The 21,628-nt window shown below is 41.2% G+C and overlaps 1 protein-coding gene across 3 annotated transcripts in view; it reads right to left on the bottom strand.

Moving 5' to 3' along the window:
- Positions 1 to 2,792: 2,792 nt before the first annotated feature.
- The window catches only part of mcc (MCC regulator of WNT signaling pathway), a 351,584-nt gene continuing 332,748 nt past the window's right edge, over positions 2,793 to 21,628 (bottom strand). For all 3 annotated transcript variants that reach the window (XM_062478461.1, XM_062478464.1, XM_062478462.1), the window contains 3 exons: positions 9,932 to 10,023; positions 9,682 to 9,804; positions 2,793 to 5,567 (listed from right to left, as the gene is read on the bottom strand). In XM_062478461.1, coding sequence (XP_062334445.1) covers positions 5,387 to 5,567; positions 9,682 to 9,804; positions 9,932 to 10,023 — 396 coding nt within the window. In that variant the 3' untranslated portion in view covers positions 2,793 to 5,386. The remainder of the gene's footprint in view (positions 5,568 to 9,681; positions 9,805 to 9,931; positions 10,024 to 21,628) is intronic.

Raw genomic sequence — 21,628 nt, 5'->3', positions numbered from 1 at the left:
TGTGTGTAGAATCTTTAGTGAAAAAATGAATTGAAACCATCTTTGAATAAGGCTGTAACATAACAACATTTTGAAAAAGTTAAGTGCTGTGAATACTTTCCGGATGCACTGTATGAGACCATCAGGTCCATGTGGAACATTTAAGAATGAGTCTGACAAACAATGTTGAAATGGGATCCAATGTTAGCTAATATTGAAACATTCTGAACTTTCCATATTTCCAATGTGATTGACAAGAGTCATGGGTATGATTGTATAAGCACAGTAGGCTGTAACACAGGCCGCATTCAGAGTGGACTACATACACATTGTGGACCCATCTCATATCCATAGTCACATGATCATTTATGCATGGAAAGGATGTGGAATAGAAACTGTAAATCTTAATGAAACATTCAATGTGTTGGTGTGTGGAAGTAACGTATGCACTCTTGTATAACGTATGTACTTCTGAGGTAATTTACCTTTACCAAATGATATACGTAAAAGTTGATTAACATGCCATCATATAGTTGCCACACCACATGGTGGATGGTTAAAAAAACATTTAGTTATGTGGATATTCTGAGAATTCCACAAGCATTTGTATGCAGTTTTATGATGTTACAAATCAGCATCAATGACTGGCTACCTGCATGGACTACTGTTATAAATATACACTAATAAGATGATTGTATTACTATAAGATGTTTTTCGCATGCCAGGGGGCCTTTAACTGCATTGACTTGAGACTAGTGTTGCTTTCGTCAACGAAAATTATGACCAAATATTGTCGTCAACGAACCTTTATCACGTGACAAAAACAAGACGCAACGTAAATGCTGGTCATGTGACAATGACTACAATTAAATGTATAATGCAATATTGTTGACGAATAAAAACGAGACTGTGGTTTACAAAATAAAAACGAGACGAAATGTTACGTTATTTTGTCTCGTTTACTTACGTTATTATTATTATCCAACTCATGAGGCTGTGGTTAATGTGTCTCATGTTAACATTAGCTTTAAACGTTAGCCACTGGAGCTGAAAACAACTGAGACAAACGTGTGTGACTAGCGTGTGTTTGTGAGAGTGTAAAGTGGGTTCTTAGTTCCTACATGACTGACTGCATGTGTACTAAGCATCCCTTGTTGGCCAAATACTGTAGCTAGTTTTGTCATTCACATAGCAATCACACTGAACTGAATTTGGCATCAACAACATGACTTTGAATACCTTATTATAGACCAATACATACATTTAAACAAATGGTTTTGGCATTCAAATGCCTCCCGATGTCACGCTGAGTGGAGGGGTAGGACCCAAATGCACGAGAGATGCGAGGCATGGTAGAACAAAGGGTTCAACTCTCAAAACGGGGAACAGATAGGGTACTCACAGGGACAGGTAGTAGTAAGATAAGACAAAGACTGGACACAATACAGAAACCTAAATACACAGAACCAAACGACACACAGGTGGACACAATGACGCTAACGAGAACGAGACACAGGTGAAGACAATGACAGGGAAACACTATGGCAGGGCAAAACCAAAAACAAGGGGGGCACGGCTGTGGCCGTGACACATCGGGGCAGGTCCGGGGGTCGACCCGGAGGCAGGGCAGAGGGTCGGGGCAGGTCCAGAGGTCAGCCCGGAGGCAGGGCAGAGGGTCGGGGCAGGTCCGGAGGTCGGCCCAGAGGCAGGGCAGAGGGTCGGGGCAGGTCCGGGGGGGCGGCCCGGAGGCCGGAGCAGGTCCGGGGGAACCACCCGGGGGCAGGACGGGCACAGGCACAGTGGACGAGGAGGCGCCTGGGAGCGCGGACGAGGAGGCGCGGACGAGGAGGCGCCTGGGAGCGCGGACGCAGGCTGCGGCCAGGAGTCCTCGGGCGGAGGAGGCTGCGGCCAGGAGTCCTCGGGCGGAGGAGGCTGCGGCCGGGGCACAGGGCAGGACCGAGGCCGGGGCACAGGGAAGGAACGAGGCCGGGGCACAGGGAAGGAACGAGGCCGGGGCACAGGGCAGGAACGAGGCCGGGGCACAGGGCAGGAACGAGGCTGGGGCACAGGGCAGGAACGAGGCACAGGGCAGGGCCGAGGCTGGGGCACAGGGCAGGACCGAGGCTGGGGCACAGGGCAGGACCGAGGCTGGGGCACAGGGCAGGACCGAGGCTGGGGCACAGGGCAGGAACGAGGCTGGGGTACAGGGCAGGAACGGGGCTGGGTACCGGCGGCAGGCGGAAGAGACTCCCCGGCAGGAACAGCCTCGGTGCTCTGGGTGCACAACCTTGGTCGTCTGGGCGCCACAACCTCAGGATGAGGCAGGGGCCCAGGGCAGGATCGAGGCAGGGGCCCAGGGCAGGACCGAGGCTGGAGTCGGGGTTCGGGCTGGAGCCGGGGTAGGAGCCAGGTCTTGGTTTTCCTTTGCAGGCTTCGGGGTCCACCCAAGGCTAGGCGGGTCCCAAGGAAAGGGTTGAGTGATCTCTCTGCTGGGTCCATTTGTGGTCTTGTCCTTCTGTCAGGGTGTGAGGAGGGGTAGGACCCAAATGCACGAGAGATGCGAGGCATGGTAGAACAAAGGGTTTAATTCTCAAAACGGGGAACAGATAGGGTACTCACAGGGACAAGTAGTAGTAGGACAAGACAAAGACTGGACACAAAACAGAAACCTAAATACACAGAACCAAACGACACACAGGTGGACACAATGACGCTAACGAGAACGAGACACAGGTGAAGACCATGACAGGGAAACACTAGGGCAGGGCAAAACCAAAAACAAGGGGGGCATGGCTGTGGCCGTGACACCCGAGATTACTGCTTAGACTACTTCTGTTTTGATTAAAAAGAGACTAAAATAAAATTTTCATTCACTTAAACTAGACTAAATATCATCAGTTTTCGTCGACTAAAACTAAAATAGTCATGGATAAGTCTGACTAAAATAAGACTAAAATGCTCAGACTTTTAGTCGACTGAAACTTAGACTAGACAAAGAAGAGTATGAACGTGACTAAAACTAATAAAAACTAAAATGACAGCTTGACACAAAGACTAAAACTAAAATTGAAACAGGCCGCCAAAAACAACACTACTTGAGACCACAATGAAACATAACAAGCCCTTCTTGTGATCAAACTTTTTAATGAAATGAAATAATCCAGTTTTATGTGACAATGAATCAAGCCTGATAAAGCTTGATTTAGCCCTATTGAATGCCACTTGTTAAGGACAATGAGTGTGAAAGAGTGCAGATGTCCTCAAAAAGGCAATGAATTGAGCCAGGTGTGTGAAAAGTGCTATAGGTGAAGTCTATGTTTGCATGCCTCAGATCTCAGAAAGCATTTTATGATGGTGAGTGTGTGTTTGCAATAAAGGTGTGTCTGTCTGTGTGCTAAAAGCAGATTAGAAAATTGGTTACATTAAGGGCATAAAATATCTGGCACAAAAATTGCTGTATGCAGGCTGCTCACACACGTGTAACCACAAAGACTATTATATCTTCTGACTAAGGATGGTATGAAAACGGAGTACTCACAGCAAGTCAGAAAATGTAAGAGAGCACAGTGTATTATTTTCTATTAAATCTATGGTATTGTATCATTCAAATATAAAAATGTATTATCTTCAAAACCTGGAGACCATATTTAATTAAACAGGATCAATAGGTTTGTTAATGGTTCGCATTATGGCAAAGTGTACACTGTTGTGTTTGATGAGTCAGGCTTATCATTTTAGCCTAACATTTAGAGTTTAAATAATAGCACTCCTTATGGCTAATGATTTCTAAATGGCTGTTACAAAATTACAGATAATTGCTTTAAAAAATAATTTACAGTCCAATCCTAGCAACAACAAAAAACTCTTACTGGGAATCAAATGAGACGTGGTTATAAAAACTGGATACTCGGTTAATGCTATGCTATAGCCCTGTATAGTGCTAAAAAAATAAAAATACAATTATGTATGTCTTTTTTAAAAAGTTATTTATAGATACAAGTCCATGTGACCTTCTCCTTCAATGGTTGACAGTCAGTCATGTCGTCACTTCAAACGTCAACTTAAGACTGCCACTTTTTCAAAAGGCGAACCAGTTAACTCAAGAGTTCCCACACAAGTGTATGTGCCCACTAGAACTTCAAGGTTGTCTCTTAATTGGTGGGAGAAGCAGTTTCTGGTTTCTTATTAGTCCTCTGACAGAACAGTGAAATCGTCTCCCACTGCTCACCGTGAGATGTCATTGGGTAGAAGGTTCCAAAGCACTGCAAGGGTTCTCACAATGAAATTGATTGCTTTGAAGCTCTTGTAAGTTGCTATAGCAAGGGCTCTCCAAAGAAAAGGTTATTTTTTATATATATGGTAATAATCAAAAATTCTAATATGTATGGTTCCAATGTTATGTTTTGGGACCTCTATCAATGAGAGTTTTTATCTTGGAAGATTCAAAATTCACTTCTCGATGTATGTCAGTGTGCCAATTATACAATGACAATCGGGGGGGTCAACTCAGTGCCCCCCCCCCCCGGGACCTGCCGCCGCCCCAACTAAGTAAACGGCACGACAATGGCACACACGAATGCACTACTAAAACTACAAACACTAGTTTGTAGTTTTAGTCTAGTCTTTCTGAAATCAAAAAGTTGATCTTTACAAAATTACCAGAGGAGTATATCTGACTGTTCATCACAAAATACGGTTGTCGGAAAGCTCTCCAGATTCTGACAAGCAATGAGACAGACAAATGAAGCTATCTTGCTTGATATAGAGCTAGCGATAGCTATCTTTTAAGTTGGTGGTTAACCATGTGCCAAATGCACTGTGTTTATTGAGTGAATTTTGACTATGGCAGTCAGTGTAATAGTGTGTGATATTCCCTGCCATAAAGTCAACATTTCTGTGTATCGCCAACCTATTATTGAATGAATATGGTAACTATATTGTGATATTTACGATTAAAGGTAAGAACAACATATAAATGTATGGACCCCCCCCGACCTGTGGTTTTTACCTCTTTTGGGGGGGTCCGAGCCTTGTCAGACCCCCCCAAACCCCCCCGTAATTCGCACACTGTGTCAACTAGTATTTCCAACTAGTTTGTGGTTCTCTGGTTCTTGTTGGCAAGTGACATTCGTGAGAACTCAATTTGTAGAACACCACTAATGGGTTTGTGACCACTCGGAATTCTCAAAATATGGTCTTTAAGTTGTTACTGTTGTTCTCTCAACTGATTTCCTAGTCCTGGCTGTGTCTTTTTGGTATGAGGCCAAGTTCATTCTAAGCAAGCTCTAACAGCCACTTCTTCCAGCACGGCCTCTTGTAGCAATGTTATATTGTTTTGAGAACATTGTGAGTTCTTGTATTGGAGGTTCTCAAAGCTACATAAGAATGTTCTCCTCTTAGCTGGTTCTCATAGGGAGGTCTCATTAGTGTGCGGCCGGGAGTTCTCCTCCTCCAGGAGGGCAATTCTTTGCTTCAGCATGCGGACCTGGGTCTCGTGACGTTCCACCATGGCCATCATTTGAGCCTCCATCTTCTTCAGCTTGTTCTGGTGCTTTTTCTTAGCCTTCTCATAGGCCGCCACCAGGTTACTGAGGAGAAAATGGGTTTAGAGTGGGACAATGAGTCAGAGAGTAAGAAAAAGAAATATAGAAAGTAGGCGTATAGGGAGAGGAGCCAAGAAAAGACGGAAGGAGGGAATAAAAAGAGTGAAGAATGTTGGCAGCTTGGCTAAGTAAGATAATGTCAAACTTTCAACTACTGTTGTAAATTAGTTATTTCAATTCAGTTAGTTTAATTTGGGGAAGGTAATGTAATTATGTTGTTTTCAAATGTTATTACCCCCTAGAGGGCAGTACTGTATCATAATACATATTATCCAAAAAAAGAGAATACCCGTAATCAATTACTATTGTTTCTCAATGGATAGTTTTATTTGTTATGTATTGGCCTCAGGACAGTGAACGCAGCACATAGCAGTTCATTACTTCCTGTGATGCCTAAAAAATGTTTCCTTTCTCTGCACGTTTTGTTGCTCCACTGTCTGGCAAGAGAATGCACCTGCGGAAGTCTTGCTGCAGTGTAGTCTGCCCTACTGCAGTGTTACTCATTGACGGGTTTTGTGGAGAGTCAACTCCTGCTAAAAAGTGGGACTTTGTCCTATCATTGTGGCTCTCATGAAAAAAATAGTGAAGACCACTGCCCTACTGTAACCAAGATGTTATTGTTCGACTGTAGTATTTTTTTGCTCACTGTGTCTGACAGCTGAATTGTGGTTACTTTGCAATGTGGCTAGTACTGTTGTAGCACAGCCAACAGACAAAGCACGGTATCATCACACCTTTCTCCTACCCCCGACAAGGAAAGGGTCTTCCCCCTTTTGTCCTTATCTCCCAGAGCAAGAGCTTCAAAGCTTCTGGCCCAGCATGGGATCAAGAACAGAGGCCACACAGCCTCATAGTATCAGACAAAGGATTTCTAAGGAAGAACTTTCTTTTGTGGATTTACAAACATATTTATAAAGGACTACATGGCTCATGGACACTATTTCAACGACAGTAGTTGATGTGTTATAATGTGTGCTTTTCTCAACGTTGTTTAATTGATGTTTGATTATAACTTCCCTTCAGGAAGAGTTACGTTAGTCAATGTTAGATCCAAAATAATTGTGTCATACTAACAAAACCATTTATGAAGGTTGTATTGTTAAATTCTGAAGTTTAAGCATTCCATGGACATTTGAAATAACGGAACTCAAAGCTAGCAGCCACTTCACACCTCTAGGCAAATCTCAGGATGACGCCCAGGTGGGGAGTAACTGACCAATGAAAGAGTTCACATGGATACCCCCCCTGTTCTTTGGAGTATAAAACCCCCAAACGTACAATCACCCCCGCTTGTTCGTAGGATTAAACTGAAGTGAACGCGTCATTTCTACCTATTCCTCTAAACCTGCACTTTCACTGAGCGCCCAGAACTTTGAAGAGAGATTCTGCTTTCTATTTAATAGAAAGCGGATTGTTGATGTTTGATTGTATTTTACAAATGATTTAACCTAACCATCGTTAGGTCAGTTACCATTGATCGTCCATTGTTGCTATAGAGGCCTACCTCTTCCTCTCTACATCTTTCTCACTCCCATTCCCCTCCCCACGCGCTCTACACAGCCATTGTGTAGCTCGCTCTCATTAGAATCTAGGAGTACTGTATTGCTTTAGCCAAACTAACCCGGGAGTCAGGTGGCTGAGCGGTTAGAGAATTGGGCTAGTAATCAGAAGGTCGCTGGTTCGATTCCCGGCCGTGTCAAAAGACAGGTTTCCTTGGGCAAGGCACTTCACCCTACTTGCCTCGGGGGGAATTTCCCTGTGCTTACTGTAAGTCTCTCTGGATAAGAGCGTCTGCTAAATGTAAATGTAAACCCCTAACTTATCTGGTATTTGTTCATTATAATTACATTTTCCTAAATAAATCCTTGTGTATAATACTCACGTATCTCTCAAGTTATCTGATCTGCTCTACTTTCATAGAATTCACTACTTAAGATTAGACTGATTATTACAAAGGCTATTATTCTATAAGGTTAAATAAGGTTTCCTCAGTCTCTTAACAAATATGAGGTGGTGCCCCCAAGAACTATATACTTTATTATAAATTAAGTATTGCTAATCTTAAACGTGTATACCCGGCTACACTGTATTTTTCAGAAATAAAGCCGTGGCCTGTACCCTGACTTTACAGTTTTCTTGTGGTTGTACGGCTTATATTTCAAAGTGGCTTATAGCCCGGTTTTAGAACCAAAAAGTGGCTTTGTCCCAAGATCACTGCAGACTGTGCAGCTAATTTAATGCTCAACACTTGAACGGGGGCTTATTACTTGAAAGAGGAATTATTTACTGTGTTGTCTCAGTTACACTATCAGGGCTTGGAAATACAGTGACTTGCTAAAGTAAGCAAATGGCTAGTAGAACATAATATTTCATAATCATTTCAGTAAATTAAACAGCTGCAAGACCCAGTGAAATATAATATAGGCCTACAGCTAGCAAACTAACGTTAGCTAGCATCGCTAACGACATTGGCTAATTCACCTTCGGGAGTGTAACCGAGCTCTTTGTAGGTTTGTTTTAGATATAATTTTAGATGGTCTTGTAGACAATAAGTCTCTTTTCACAACTTGTATTTTCCCACTTCTCTTCTTGACATCGCCATTCGAACAGTCCTCACTAGTGATGGGCATTCCGGCTCTTTTTCGTGAGCCGGAATTCACCCTGATTGTAAATGTTGTCTAGTTAGATGGCTATCAAAGCAGTCCAATGTGAAAGTGTTTCTGGGTAAATAAACATTCGGCCTATATTCCAGTGTGGCCTAATTTACAAACACAAAGTTCCCATTCTGATGGGATGCAGCTTATAGAAAATGTGGCCTATTTTCCGTAAAATACAGTAAATACAGACTGTAGTCAAAGCACAACAGAGGATGTACTTCCTACGGCAGCTGAAGAAATTCAACCTGCCAAAGACAATGATGCACTTCTACACAGCCATCATTGAGTCCATCCTCACCTCTTCCATCACCATCTGGTATGCTGCTGCCACTGCCAAGGACAAGAGCAGACTGCAACGTATCATCCGCAGTGCTGAGAAGGCGATCGGCTGCAATCTGCCTACCCTCGAGGACCTGCACACCTCGAGGACACTGAGGCGAGCGAGGAAGTTGTGGCCGACCCCTCCCACCCTGGCCACTCCCTGTTTCAGCTACTCCCCCCTGTTTAGTTCTTAGGAATAGTTAAACTTCTGTACCTTTACTTAATTTAAGATTACTATATGTTTAGTGTTTGAACCTCCCTGCCACAGTAAATTCCGTGTTTGTATAACATACATGGTGAATAAACCGAATTCTGATTCTGATTCTAGTTGTTTGGCTATCGATTTTTACATGTCACACGCAATTTAACTTTCGCAAAAGTACTTGCCACATGCTTCGACAAACAATTGTCCTGATGCACGTAACTGTCATTATCGCATTTCATACTTCTGTCGATCTATTTCTTATTTCCTGTTAGTTTCTGTGCATCCAATCAGCGACAAAAGTGTTGTACCTACCCTTTCCGTTTTGAGTTAATGTAATTTGGTTTCCCATTTGGGGGAGCGTGTCTTTGTATTTGGGGGGTGAGAAAGTCATCCTATTTGGATGGAGTTTACTATTTGCGGGGAGTGTTTTCATTTGGGGGATGTACTCATATTAGTGGGTGTGTTTTGCACTTCAGCGCCACCGTGGTTCCTTGACTCTGATCATCAAAATACAGTTAGAACTATGTATGTCTGATACATGATCATCTGCTTTATTTTCTACATTCACTTTATGTACGTTGCTTTTAAGAAAAGCATTTGCTTAATGAATACGATATAGTAATGTAATTTGAGGACCTCAAAATAATCATTAATTCTGTAAGTTCTCTGCAATTATCACTGTACTAAAGCTGTCGTAATGAGTCTGTTGTGTGATGTCCTCCTTTTTCTCGGTTTCTCTGCCTGGTTGTGTTTTCTTTGTTGGACGATGATGGGAGGGGCAAGGACAACATCTATAGGGTGTTTACTTGTTGTTAGGTTAGTCGTGGAATACATTTGTAATTCATTTGCAACCACTAATGCAGACTTCTATTTTTGTTATGGACTCAGAACCAATAATGCCAGTTTCTATGGTTACCTGTTTGCACGTTTAAGGTCATTGACAAACTCAGCGCTCTGCTGGTGGCGAACCTCACTGCTCTTAGTCAGACGCTCCAACGCTGCTACAAGCTCCTGGACACGACCCTTCACCTTCTTCTCCCTAACACAAATATACACACACGCAAAGGGTTTCTGATTAAGGAATGTTTGTACACAACATGGGCAGGTACATGGCATACCATGACAAAACACATGCACAAACGCACACACACACACACACACCCTACCGCCTCAGAGCATTGGTAAGCTCTGCTGCCAGGTCATTGTCATTCAGAGTCCTCAGGTCAGACAGACTGATGTTTGGAGAGTCCCCAGAGTCCTGCAAGAGACACAATAAAGACTTAAAAATTGTTTGTACAAACTTCAGTCAACACACTTCACAGTCACAGAAGTCCCTGACAATATTCAACTCAACCGTTAATGGCCATTTTTCTATGTGAAATCCTGTACATTGTACATATCCAAACCTCTCTTGGGAGAATAAAACTACCCTGTAGAGATGTGTCACTAGGGGGATGTCAGTTCTTCTCGCAAGGCTTAGATGTGGTGTTGTGATAGGCACCCTTTATAAGAGCTGAGGTAATTGAGTTGATAATGGGCTCCTGAATCCCACTGAACTCCATCGCGTAACTCATATAACTAACCATAATATACTTACCATGTGATCGAGGATGACTTTACTGTCCTTAACCCATGGGGCTGTATGAAAGGAAAAACTGTTTGAAATACTGATTTTAATGTTGGATTAGAATGTCTTGAATTGTCTGTGAGAAAGAAAGGCAAATGGTCCCAGGCGAAGTGGGGGTTAATGACCCTACAAGAACAGTTGACCATTTGAGATGGTAATATCCTGGGCCTTGTTCTATGAAGCAGATTAAACACGCCCAGGATAAATTCTTGTTATCTTGCTTCACTAAGCCTAACAACCCTAATCAAGCTAAGCAGTATGACGACGGTGGTTATCAACTCCTTAACTCAACCCAGGTTTCCCCAACTGAGTGGGGCTTGTTTGCAAAATATGACCAATTACAAACATGGACAAATCTAGAGCGCTGTACTTCACACAAGAACAGCAAACATGAATGTTAAACATTTACAAAGATTTTAAGAGCATAATTCAAGTGAATAGCAACACTGTTGCTGCTTCGAAAAAAAGAAAGGAATGTTGGGAGAAAACTGAGGCCGCCTTAACCCAAAAATGCCAGGGCCGATTTTCGGTCCCAGTCCAGCCCTGTATCATGGTAAGAAGTGAACCACCGTCGTGACACTGAAAATCCTTAAACTTGAAGTTACCTCGCTAACCCTAAATCCCGCTTCGTAGTATAGCGCTCTGAAGTTTAATGATGTGATCTTAGCTGCGAAGGGGTGATCCTATGGAATGTAAGATAACAAAGACTGTTTTGGGACAGTTGGTCTACAGATAATGATTGTTCTACTCTGATTGTACTGAAGGATTGTATTGTTTTAAGGAGTGAGCCAATGGCAGAAGGGTCATGGGACAGCTGCATGTCTGAATTGTGATTGTGGATGGACCAATTACTTTTGAGAACTGTGTACTATAAAATGGTGTGTTGAAGGATGTTCTTGGGAGTTCAGGGCCATCAGCCATCTACTGGATTATCCAGTTCCACTCTAGAATACTAGATGGAGCTGTATGGAGATCAGAACTTGTGAGACGCTGTTTGGGGGTGCATTACTTCTGATCCCATCTGACTCATGGCCAGATGGTTTTGTGTTATTGTCTTATGTTTGTGTGTCAAAGATGGTGTTGGTGTAATGGTTGTACTGTTTAATAAATATGAGTTTAAAGGACATTTAATCAATTTAAAGGAGATTCATGAGGTGAGAGAGTATTTGAGGGGATGGTTCTAGGAGACAAAAATTAAGCTTCTCAAAGTGAAGATACTTGAAGAAATGTTTCCTAAGGATATTATAGTTTGCCGACAACTCCTCAAATAACAAACTTGCCAGCCATATACAAATCCTCTAGTTTCATAATCAGCCCAAAGTGTAAACCTGCATCTCTCAGGTGTAGTGTAAGCCCTACCCCAAATTGGACATATGCAGGACAGAGGGCATGAGATACCCAGAAATCTCTGAACATCATGCCATACATTGACCATGTTCACAACAATAGTGTTAGAGCTGGATCTCTTAAGTCCTTAAATTTTGCAGAATACATATGGAAGTTCAAAGTTAGGTTTAACTGAATATGACTCAATATTAATCCAAGACGCAGTGTCCTGGGAGATAAAGGTATTATATGGTTATCTGTAGTTGCGCAGCTGTGGTGGAAGTTATTCAGAGAATCAATTGTTAAAAAAAATTACTTATAAAAGATCCCTATAGCGGAGGTTTAATTTCACTCAAATATACTACATTGATATCAGGACAAAGATTCTTTATTTGAGTCTTGGCAGAAAGATTTAAATGAGGATATCTCTGTGGGTGATTGAATACATGTAAGAAGGTACAGACTAGTAGTGTGTGTGTGTGTGAATACACTATTTAAGTTATTGCAATACTATTGTTTGATGCCGAAATATATCACCCCAGTGAAACTGCATAAATATATCTAGAGAGGGTACAGTTACTAGGGAAATTGTGAGGTGTGCTTGCATCGGTTGCAGCTGGTGCAGTTTTTTTGTTTAGTTTTACTAAAGCACCTCTAAACCTATTGTTTAAACTAATATCAAACATTTGGATGATTTTCATGGGTGTACTTACATTTTACAAATTATATTTCTGTATATTTTAAATAAGTATGCATACTTATTATTTATGAAGATTGCATAGATTAAAAAGCATAAATGTGTTGCTGCTCATTAACACTTCAAAATACTAAGAGTGAAGTGTAGATTTAAATGTTTGTCTTCTCATTTCCCTTAGTGCAAGATGGAATGTGGCAGCCTCACATAGTTTAAACATTTGTATCAAAACAAAGAAATTGGGCAATCATGTGTAAAAAAAAGTCCTAAGCTATATAACTTACATTTTCCCTTGAGCTTTTCCTTCTAGTGATATTTAAGCATTTACTCAAATTGCATTCATTCATTAATAAAGAAACCTTGTCACTGGCAGTATTTCAGCTGGAATGGCAATTGAGATTGTACCATCTGCAAAAAAACGGGGGCAAAAAATAACCTTGGCATTTATTTGGGAAAACTGCCTAATATAACAAGTTTACTGGAAGTTATCATTTTGTGTCAGTAACAACGTCCCTGTCTGAAGACTCGGGGTCATGTGACCGTCTATCCGCATTGTAAGTAGGGAAAACCACCTTGTGCTTGTAGCGTTATCCACTCCAATCGTTTGGATATCGAGATGGCTCTACAGGACTTACGATCATCGTTTGATACCCCTCTTGTGGCTTACCGTATTTCTTCGAATAAACGCCGCCCTCGAATAAACGCTGCACCAAAAAAATCTGAAACCGGTTATTTAATTGGTTAATATCAACCCCAGTATTTATTACACATGTACATAACTTTCTGCACAGCTTTCTGTTTGAAAGCTAATGTGTATGAACGTTTAGGCATGCTGCTTCAGATTTCTACACAATGTAGAACACATGTATTTGAGACAGATGTATTACCAAAGCACACCTAATTGATAGCCAATGAGAAAGGGAGTTGCCGCACTTATAGACAAACAAAGAATAGACAAGGAGGTCAGCGGTAGTAGCCTAAATGAAACCTGCGTTTTTAGCTGCATGATTCATTTGTCACAATGCCAGCAACAAAGTTGTACCCTAACTAGTCAATGTATATTGACTAGTTTAGAGCTAAATACTCTTGCCAGAGCCTGGAATCGAACCAGTGTTTTGAGTGACTTTGCATGGGTCTCCAACACATTTGGATTCAAGTTCAAGTATTGGGTTCGTGAAAGTACACTACTCTTGAATTATGGTGAAAGTTTGAGCACTTTTAGACCTTTAGATCGTGAGTCTGAAGTGACGGAAAACCGAAATCGAAAAGTAGTTATCTTTTTTCCTTTGTGTTTATAATTAAGGAATCATTTTGCATCTCGGCGAATTCTTCACCAAAAAGGTCGAGGAGGGCAGCATTTAGGAGAAAAAGCGAATCCCCACAGACCTGTAGGCTCAGAATTTTGATTTGGGTCGTGAAAGTCTTTGTAATTGGAGTGAGTTCGGACCGCATAGACTTAGGCGGCAGCCATGTTTTGGTTGTGTCTTGTTCACCATTTTATTTACAGTTCGGTAAATTCTACCCCGAAAAAGGGCTGGGCAGCCTCTGACTGTAGCATTGACCGTATTTCACTCAATTCTACTCCAAACACGTCAGGGATGACTGCTTTTTGTAGACAAGACAAGAGCCTGCTGAAGATAGCCAGTAGGATTTTTCAAAGCAATCCTGTTTCATTCGTAATTTGACTGAGAAAGCGACCTACGTTAGCCAAGCTAGTTTCACTCGGTCTCTGACAGTCAGAATCACTGATTACAGGCAAAGGTCGAGCTGGTCTTTGGTCAGATATGTATATTGACTAGTTTAGAGCTAAATACTCTTGCCAGAGCCTGGAATCGAACCAGTGTTTTGAGTGACTTTGCATGGGTCTCCAACACATTTGGATTCAAGTTCAAGTATTGTCACTGGATTTCACAGTCAAAATTGAAGTTTGTATCAAGTGTTGATGGAAAAAGCTTCATTTTTCATAACTGAGCGTAACAGAGGATGCAACAGAGGATGCTGAGAGCAACACAGATCCCTAATACTCAAATCACGCAGTCGGAGCACAGCTACATAATCAGCGTCAGTGCCCTTGGGTACCCAGCATGCAGTGCGGCATGTCAAATAGGCAAAGACTTGTGGAAAATTGTTTGGTTACAACAGCCGTGCGAGGGATTTCAGTTGTTGTGTTCGTTCAGTTAGATGTTCATGTTTGTCGTAAAATATAACACTTTCCCACGTCGGACATTTTGGGCGTCGGACATTTTGAATGTTATCGTCAATTTATATATTTACTGAACGCATTGGCTTATCATTACAAAACTCGGTATACGTCTTTTGCACAATGCCATGAAGGTAATCAAAACGTTTCGGGGTAGCGCGACCGTGTTGCCAGAAAGTATCATGCAATTTTTTAAAAGCATTTTTTTTTTACTAGTTTTGCTTTGCTGCTTTAGCTACTGAATTTCCATCTTTTGTGCTGCTTGGCCCCTTCATTGCTGCTTGCAGCTATATTTCTTGGTATTTACTCTCTTTGTGGTTAAGCATGTGTGTTCAAGCCCCATCATGTTTATGCTAGGCCTGAATTTTTTAACTGTATATGTGACTGTCTAAATCTGTCTGAAACAGGGATAAAAGGAAGTGCTCAGCTAGGTTGAGCAGAGCCTTCTCACTCAGACACCATTGTACTGTCTTAGAACTGCTCCTTTCTGGCTGCAAGAAATAAAATAGATAAAGACAAGTTTTTCTGACCTCAGACCTTTCATTGCAAAATTTCAGCTGCCAGAAATCTTTCTTGCAATACCACCCTGGGCTGTATTTTTTTCAGCTGTAGCTAGCTATGCAGGTAGCAAAATGACTTAAACCTGGTCATTCACTGAGTTGGTCTCCACTGACTTACAGCTTATATTTATTGTACATGCCTTGTTACGATTGCTTGCTTCGTGTGACTGTAGCTAGTTAGCTACCGTTAGCTTCACTTTTTGCCACAACAACTTAAATCTTGCCTGAACCGCAAAACGGAACGTTCGCGGAGATACATGGCAACAACACACTCCACTCTAGAATGAAGACTAGATGCTGAAAGCTTTCTCATACCTGCACTAATATGGCAATTAAACACACCTAATAATAAGTCAACAAACACATGCAAAACCTTTTATCCCAAACATAATGGTGCCCTGAAATGGGGGGACTACTTTTAAAACATGTTGTAATTTCTACATGTTCAAATCAAAGTGTATGAAAATACCCTTTAACAACACCTGAATAATGTGGTTTTCTCTGGAAGTACAGAGGAAAATCAAGAAAGAACATTATATAGGGAACTGTATTTCCAGTGTTTTAAAGCATTGTAAACTGGAAAGTAACACAGTTAGATGGGAGGTCACAGGGTTGGGTCCCGGTCCGTGTACTTTGTGGCCAATGGATTTTCGTTTTGAAATTATAAAACCAAAATCGGGAAACAAGCTGTTTCCCGACTACCATTTAGAAATAGGAAAACAAAAAACGGAAAACCACCCATTTTCCGTTTTTTGTTTTGATAATAGAAAATGGAAAACGAAAAAACGACCTGACCTGTTATCTGATTTTCTTTGATGCGCTTAAACATGGAAATCGGGAATTTAAATAGTGTGTGGAAATCTCCTTTCTCAATTTTGCATAGATTTTAGTGTTGTGACCCGGAAGTTGCTCCCACAAGCTTGACAGTCACATATTCAGGATGTCAGCAGAGGGCGCGCTGCCATTTGTATGGAAGCAAATCAGTGACATAATGTTTTGAATTTTAAAAGGCATTGAATACTTTGAATAATTTAAACAACACCGAATTCACATATTTCAATGAAGAAAAAAAAAAATCTGACCCAAAAATTCGAGACTCCGAAATTCAGGTTGCTTAAATTCGAGCCCCCCAAAAATTCGAGCTTAAAAATTTCGAGCCTATCAACTTCGAGCCTAAAAATTTCTATCTTAACAAATTTGAGCCTTATGGAACAATAGGGTCATTGTAATCAATTGGAAATACTTGTTTACATATGATTGGTATGAAAAGGGCATTGTGTTTGTGAATGATGTTATAGATGTCTGGTAACCTTTTGTAATATAAAGCTTTCTTCGACAAATATAATTTAAACTGTACTTATAGAGAATACAACAAGATCTGTAAAGCAATACCGATACCATTATTACAGTTAGTTCAAAGCACATTGTTATATGTAAGAATAAGACCCTTACCAACTTTACCAAATGTTTTTTATTAATGATTGTACTTTATTTGACAGTAAATGTAATAATACATATATTAGTGATGCTTTGAAATCAATTTTTTTTTTGATAACAGGATTGTGTGTACAGGTTCCGAATATGGTTGCATTGTCCATAAAAAAACTAACATTTTAAATTAAATCGCTGACTTTCTTAGAAAAATATTCAAATTTGGTGTAGAACCTTCTTTATTTTGTGAGGTGGCTGATGAGACTCTGGAACCATGCTTCAGTCTGATGTAATCCAATTTTGCATTGAGGCTCGATTGCTCTGCGAACAATTTGATCGTTCATCTGCTCTGCTATGCGCCCTCTGCTGACATCCTGACTATGTGACTGTCAAGCTCGTGGGAGCAACTTCCGGGTCAGAACACAAAAATCTACGCAAAATTGAGAAAGAAGATTTCCACACACTATTTTAATTCCCGATTTCCATGTTTAAGCACATCAAAGAAAATCAGATAACGGGTCGTTTTTTTTTTTTTCGTTTTCTATTATCAAAACGGAAAATGGGTCGTTTTCCGTTTTTTGTTTTCCTATTTCTAAATGGTAGTCAGGAAAATCTGTGTATCATTCGTTCTTTTATTTTTCAATTGATAAACCAAAAACCCCAAATTATTCATTTTTCCGTTATTCAATTGAGAAACGTAAAACGAGAAACGAAAAACGATTGTTTTTCTTGTTATTCAATTGAGAAACCAAAATCGAAAAACCAAATTGAAAAACGGGGCACTGACCGAAAATGAGAGAAATTATGAGTGCCACTGAATGCATTTGATCATTTTATTAACATTGTTGGCATGAAAAACATAAGTACAATACATACAACAAAATATACATGGATGGATTCCCATCTGCTGCAGAGTTTTGGAAAGCTCTGTATGCGTCTTCCCAGTTAGAAATAAATCCATAATTACATCAAAGTAACGTTCCAGTGCGGTCAGTGTCGACACCATACCACTGTTACTCACAGTGGCTCTTAGCGCAGCGCTGGGTTTATAGGCAAATGTACAGACATCCAACTTGCAGAGACTCATTTCCGGGAGGTAGCCCCCCCCCCCCCCCCCAGAAACGGAATCAGGACGCGCGATATGCACCTATCTCTACCAGATATGACCATTACACAGTCTCTCGCTCGCTCGAAATACAAAATCCCCGATTTCCGGGAGATTGTACAGTATTTGCGGCTGTCAGGGAGCCGCTATTGAAATGCGGGAGACCCCTGGACCTTCCGGGAGACTTGGGATGTCTGAATATAGATAGGCTAACCTGGAAAGTCCTGCCGATTTTTTCGGTTGTCATCAGGGTTCTAAATTAACTTTTTTGATCACCAGCCAATGTGGCTATGGTAACAATCAGAATTTCCACTAATTTTCGGTGAAAATAAGAGAAATTATGAGTGCCACTGAATGCATTTGATCATTTTATTAACATTGTTGGCATGAAAAACATAAGTACAATACATACAACAAAATATACACTGAAAGTGCAAACATTCCATTTCAAGTTTGGGATCTATCTATCTACATTCTTCCTTGTGTTTTCTGGTGGACGCTCCGTTCGTTTACATGGTTTCTCGCGCTGGTTACACTGCAAACTGCGCGCAGCCAACGGGCGTATGAGTAACAACTTTCGGGTCACCAAAAACAAAATTTCAAAATCATTTTCGGTCAGTGCAATCCGTGTATCATTCGTTCTTTCATTTTTCAATTGAGAAACGAAAAACGAGAAACGAAAAACGATTGTTTTTCTTGTTATTCAATTGAGAAACCAAAATCCAAAAACCAAATTCAAAAACGGGGCACTGACCGAAAATGATTTAGAAATGTTGTTTTGGGTGACCCGGAACTTGTGACCCAAATGACTTCTTCGTGTATTCCACTAATGTCTCTTAATCTAGATAGCCTACTCAAACAATCATGGAGAGTTTTATATTGTTTAGAGGAACAAAACGTGCGGCCATGGTGTCGACACCACTGTTACTCAAAGTGGCTCTTAGCGCAGCGCTGGGTTTATAGGCAAAATAGATAGGCTAACCTGGAAGGTCCTGCCGATTTTTTCGGTTGTCATCAGGATTGTAAATTAACTTTTTTGATCACCAGCCAATGTGGCTATGGTAACAATCAGAATTTCCACTAACCACATTTTCGGTGAAAATAAGAGAAATTATGAGTGCCACTGAATGCATTTGATCATTTTATTAACATTGTTGGCATGAAAAACACAAGTACAATACATACAACAAAATATACACTGAAAGTGCAAACATTCCATTTCAAGTTTGGGATCTATCTACAATCTTCCTTGTGTTTTCTGGTGGACGCTCGTTTCCATGGTTTCTCGCTCTGGTTACACTGCAAACTGCGCGCAGCCAACGGGCGTATGAGTAACAACTTCCGGGTCACCAAAAACACAATTTCTAAATCATTTTCGGTCAGTGCCCCGTTTTTGGATTTGGTTTTTGGATTTTGGTTTCTCAATTGAATAACAAGAAAAACAATCGTTTTTCGTTTCTCGTTTTTCGTTTCTCAATTGAATAACTGAAAAACGAATAATTTGGGGGTTTTGGTTTTTGGTTTATCAATTGAAAAATGAAAGAACGAATGATACACGGATTCAGTGCCCCGTTTTTCGATTTGGTTTTTCGATTTTGGTTTCTCAATTGAATAACAAGAAAAACTATGGTTTTTCGTTTCTCGTTTTTGGTTTCTCAATTGAATAATGGAAAAACAAATAATTTTTGTTCTTTGGTTTATCAATTGAAAAATGAAAGAACGAATGATACACGGATTCAGGAAACAGCTTGTTTCCCGATTTTGGTTCTTATTTCAAAACGAAAATCCATTGGCCGCAAAGTACACAGACCGGGTTGGGCTGCGTTTCCCGATAACGATGGATCCTAGCAACAATCGAGCAAAAAACGACGGATGTGGATATTTCTTACATGCGTTTCCCAAACATGCTCGTAAGGAGTAGGCTAATCTATGCGCTTTCAAGAGCTACGAATTTTCAAGAGACACTTAAGCTACGATGTCTTTGGGAACGGCCTGTAAAACTAAGATTCGTTCTACGATGGATTCTACGATCAACTTAAGGCCAAATTATACTTCTCCGACTCTGTTACAGACGGACGGAGTCGGACGGATTGGTTGAATTTATAGTACTCCGAAGGCTGTGGGTGCTGAAAACAATTCACTGCCAGAAGAGTAGGTGGCGCTGCACTGCGATGCTAGCTAGGTTATCGAAAAGTCAGAGAACATTTACAAATTAGCCGTTTCATCAATAAAGTAAGCACATTTTCAGCAACTACACTTCCCATTTCTCGTCACATTTTAATTCAGATGCTGATATACATGTACTGTTTAGCTGAAATATGAATTGTAAACTTACAGCAATGGTGGTCAAAGGATTCTATTCGTCTTGTTGGTCACGGCAACCCCGCCCCTGACACAAGCGGTTCTTAATACGGACCAATCACAGCCAAGGGGTATCCGTAAAATGACGGATGGACAGACGGATAGTCAGGAAAATCAAGAGGTGCACGTAGAGCTCTCCGAGGGGCTCGGAGAGGGCGTTCCACGTTGGAGAGGGCGTTCCCCGTGTCCGTGAAAACGGAGTAGTATAAATCGGCCTTAAATCGGCCTTTAGGCTTACAACGCTTTCGGGAAACGCAGCCTTGGTTGGTTAGGCTACAGGTGTGCAGCCATGGATCCTGGTTTGTTATCTTTCTACCTTTATTCTATTTGAGAGGTTTGTTGATGGAGACAGTGACGGTCTTCCATCAGGGGAATGGAAGAGTGGATATGGAAGACAACACTCTTGGACACACTCAACCTCTTGGAAGACAAGAGGGAGTCAGGTGGCTGAGCGGTTAAGGAATCAGGCTAGTAATCAGAAGGTTGCTGGTTCGATCCCCGGCTCTGCAAATTGACGTTGTGTCCTTGGGCAAGGCACTTCACCCTACTTGCCTCGGGGAGAATGTCCCTGTACTTACTGTAAGTCGCTCTGGATAAGAGTGTCTGCTAAATGACTAAATGTAAATGTAACACTGGTGGAAAGATAGGAAAGGGGGGATCTGACTGGGTGATGCTCCCCTTATAGCAAACTGGTTAGTAGTGTGATAGAAGTGCACCTGTGTGTGTGTGCGTTGCACTGTACTTGATTATAGGGCATGCATGTATGTGTGTATCATGTTTGTGTGTGCATGTGTGCCACAAACACCTATTCCTGGTGACGAATGGCTCTGATCAAGGGCTTTGACAGAGTGGGATGATCAAACATGGTGTGTAGGGCTTGTAGACTGTGTGTATGTGCACGCCTTAGAACCCCAAACATTAGGAAGGATGTATGTGGGTGCGTTCCTATCCTCTTCTTCCTGGGCCAGATTGAGCATCAACTAGGTGCGAAAGGGGGGACAAGGTTGCAGTATCAGGTGACAGAAGACAGAATGCATGGTACATAACTTATAGCTTGCATGTGTGATGGTCAGTATCTTGCAGGATTAATGGAACAGGCAGAAAAGCTCTGATATTGACCTCTCAAGGCCTTTGACAGTAGTCTGGGGGCGTGTTTCAAGTTTTAAAGGGTGAATTTTTAATTTTTGTTGGAGTCTTCCATCCCTGGTTCACCTCCCTCTTCCACTTCCTTAAGCAGTCCGTCACCAACTTTCAACCTTGCCGTTCTCCTCTCCTCAACAACACTTTATCTCAATCCAAGCAACAAAAAAAAACAGGATCTTGGAATTTGATTGAGTGCGAATATTGTTTTCTTCTTCTTTTCTTCACTGTGGTGAAATAACTGGCGCTCGAAGCTTCTAATAATCAACACAAAACAATTACACCTCTCTTAAGGCTTGAAAAGGTCTCAAATCTTTGAAGCCGAATATCTGAGCTACAGTTTTCCTGGTTTATCAACATTCAGATACTCAATGTATGACACATCATTTGAAAGTTTACAATTCTAATGTTATGACATT

The sequence above is a fragment of the Osmerus eperlanus genome, chromosome 14 (genome assembly GCF_963692335.1).
Source record: "Osmerus eperlanus chromosome 14, fOsmEpe2.1, whole genome shotgun sequence".
In the NCBI taxonomy this organism is placed as follows: Eukaryota; Metazoa; Chordata; class Actinopteri; order Osmeriformes; family Osmeridae; genus Osmerus; species Osmerus eperlanus.
Note: the sequence above shows the minus strand (reverse complement) of the source record. Positions and strands in the feature narration are given on the sequence as shown.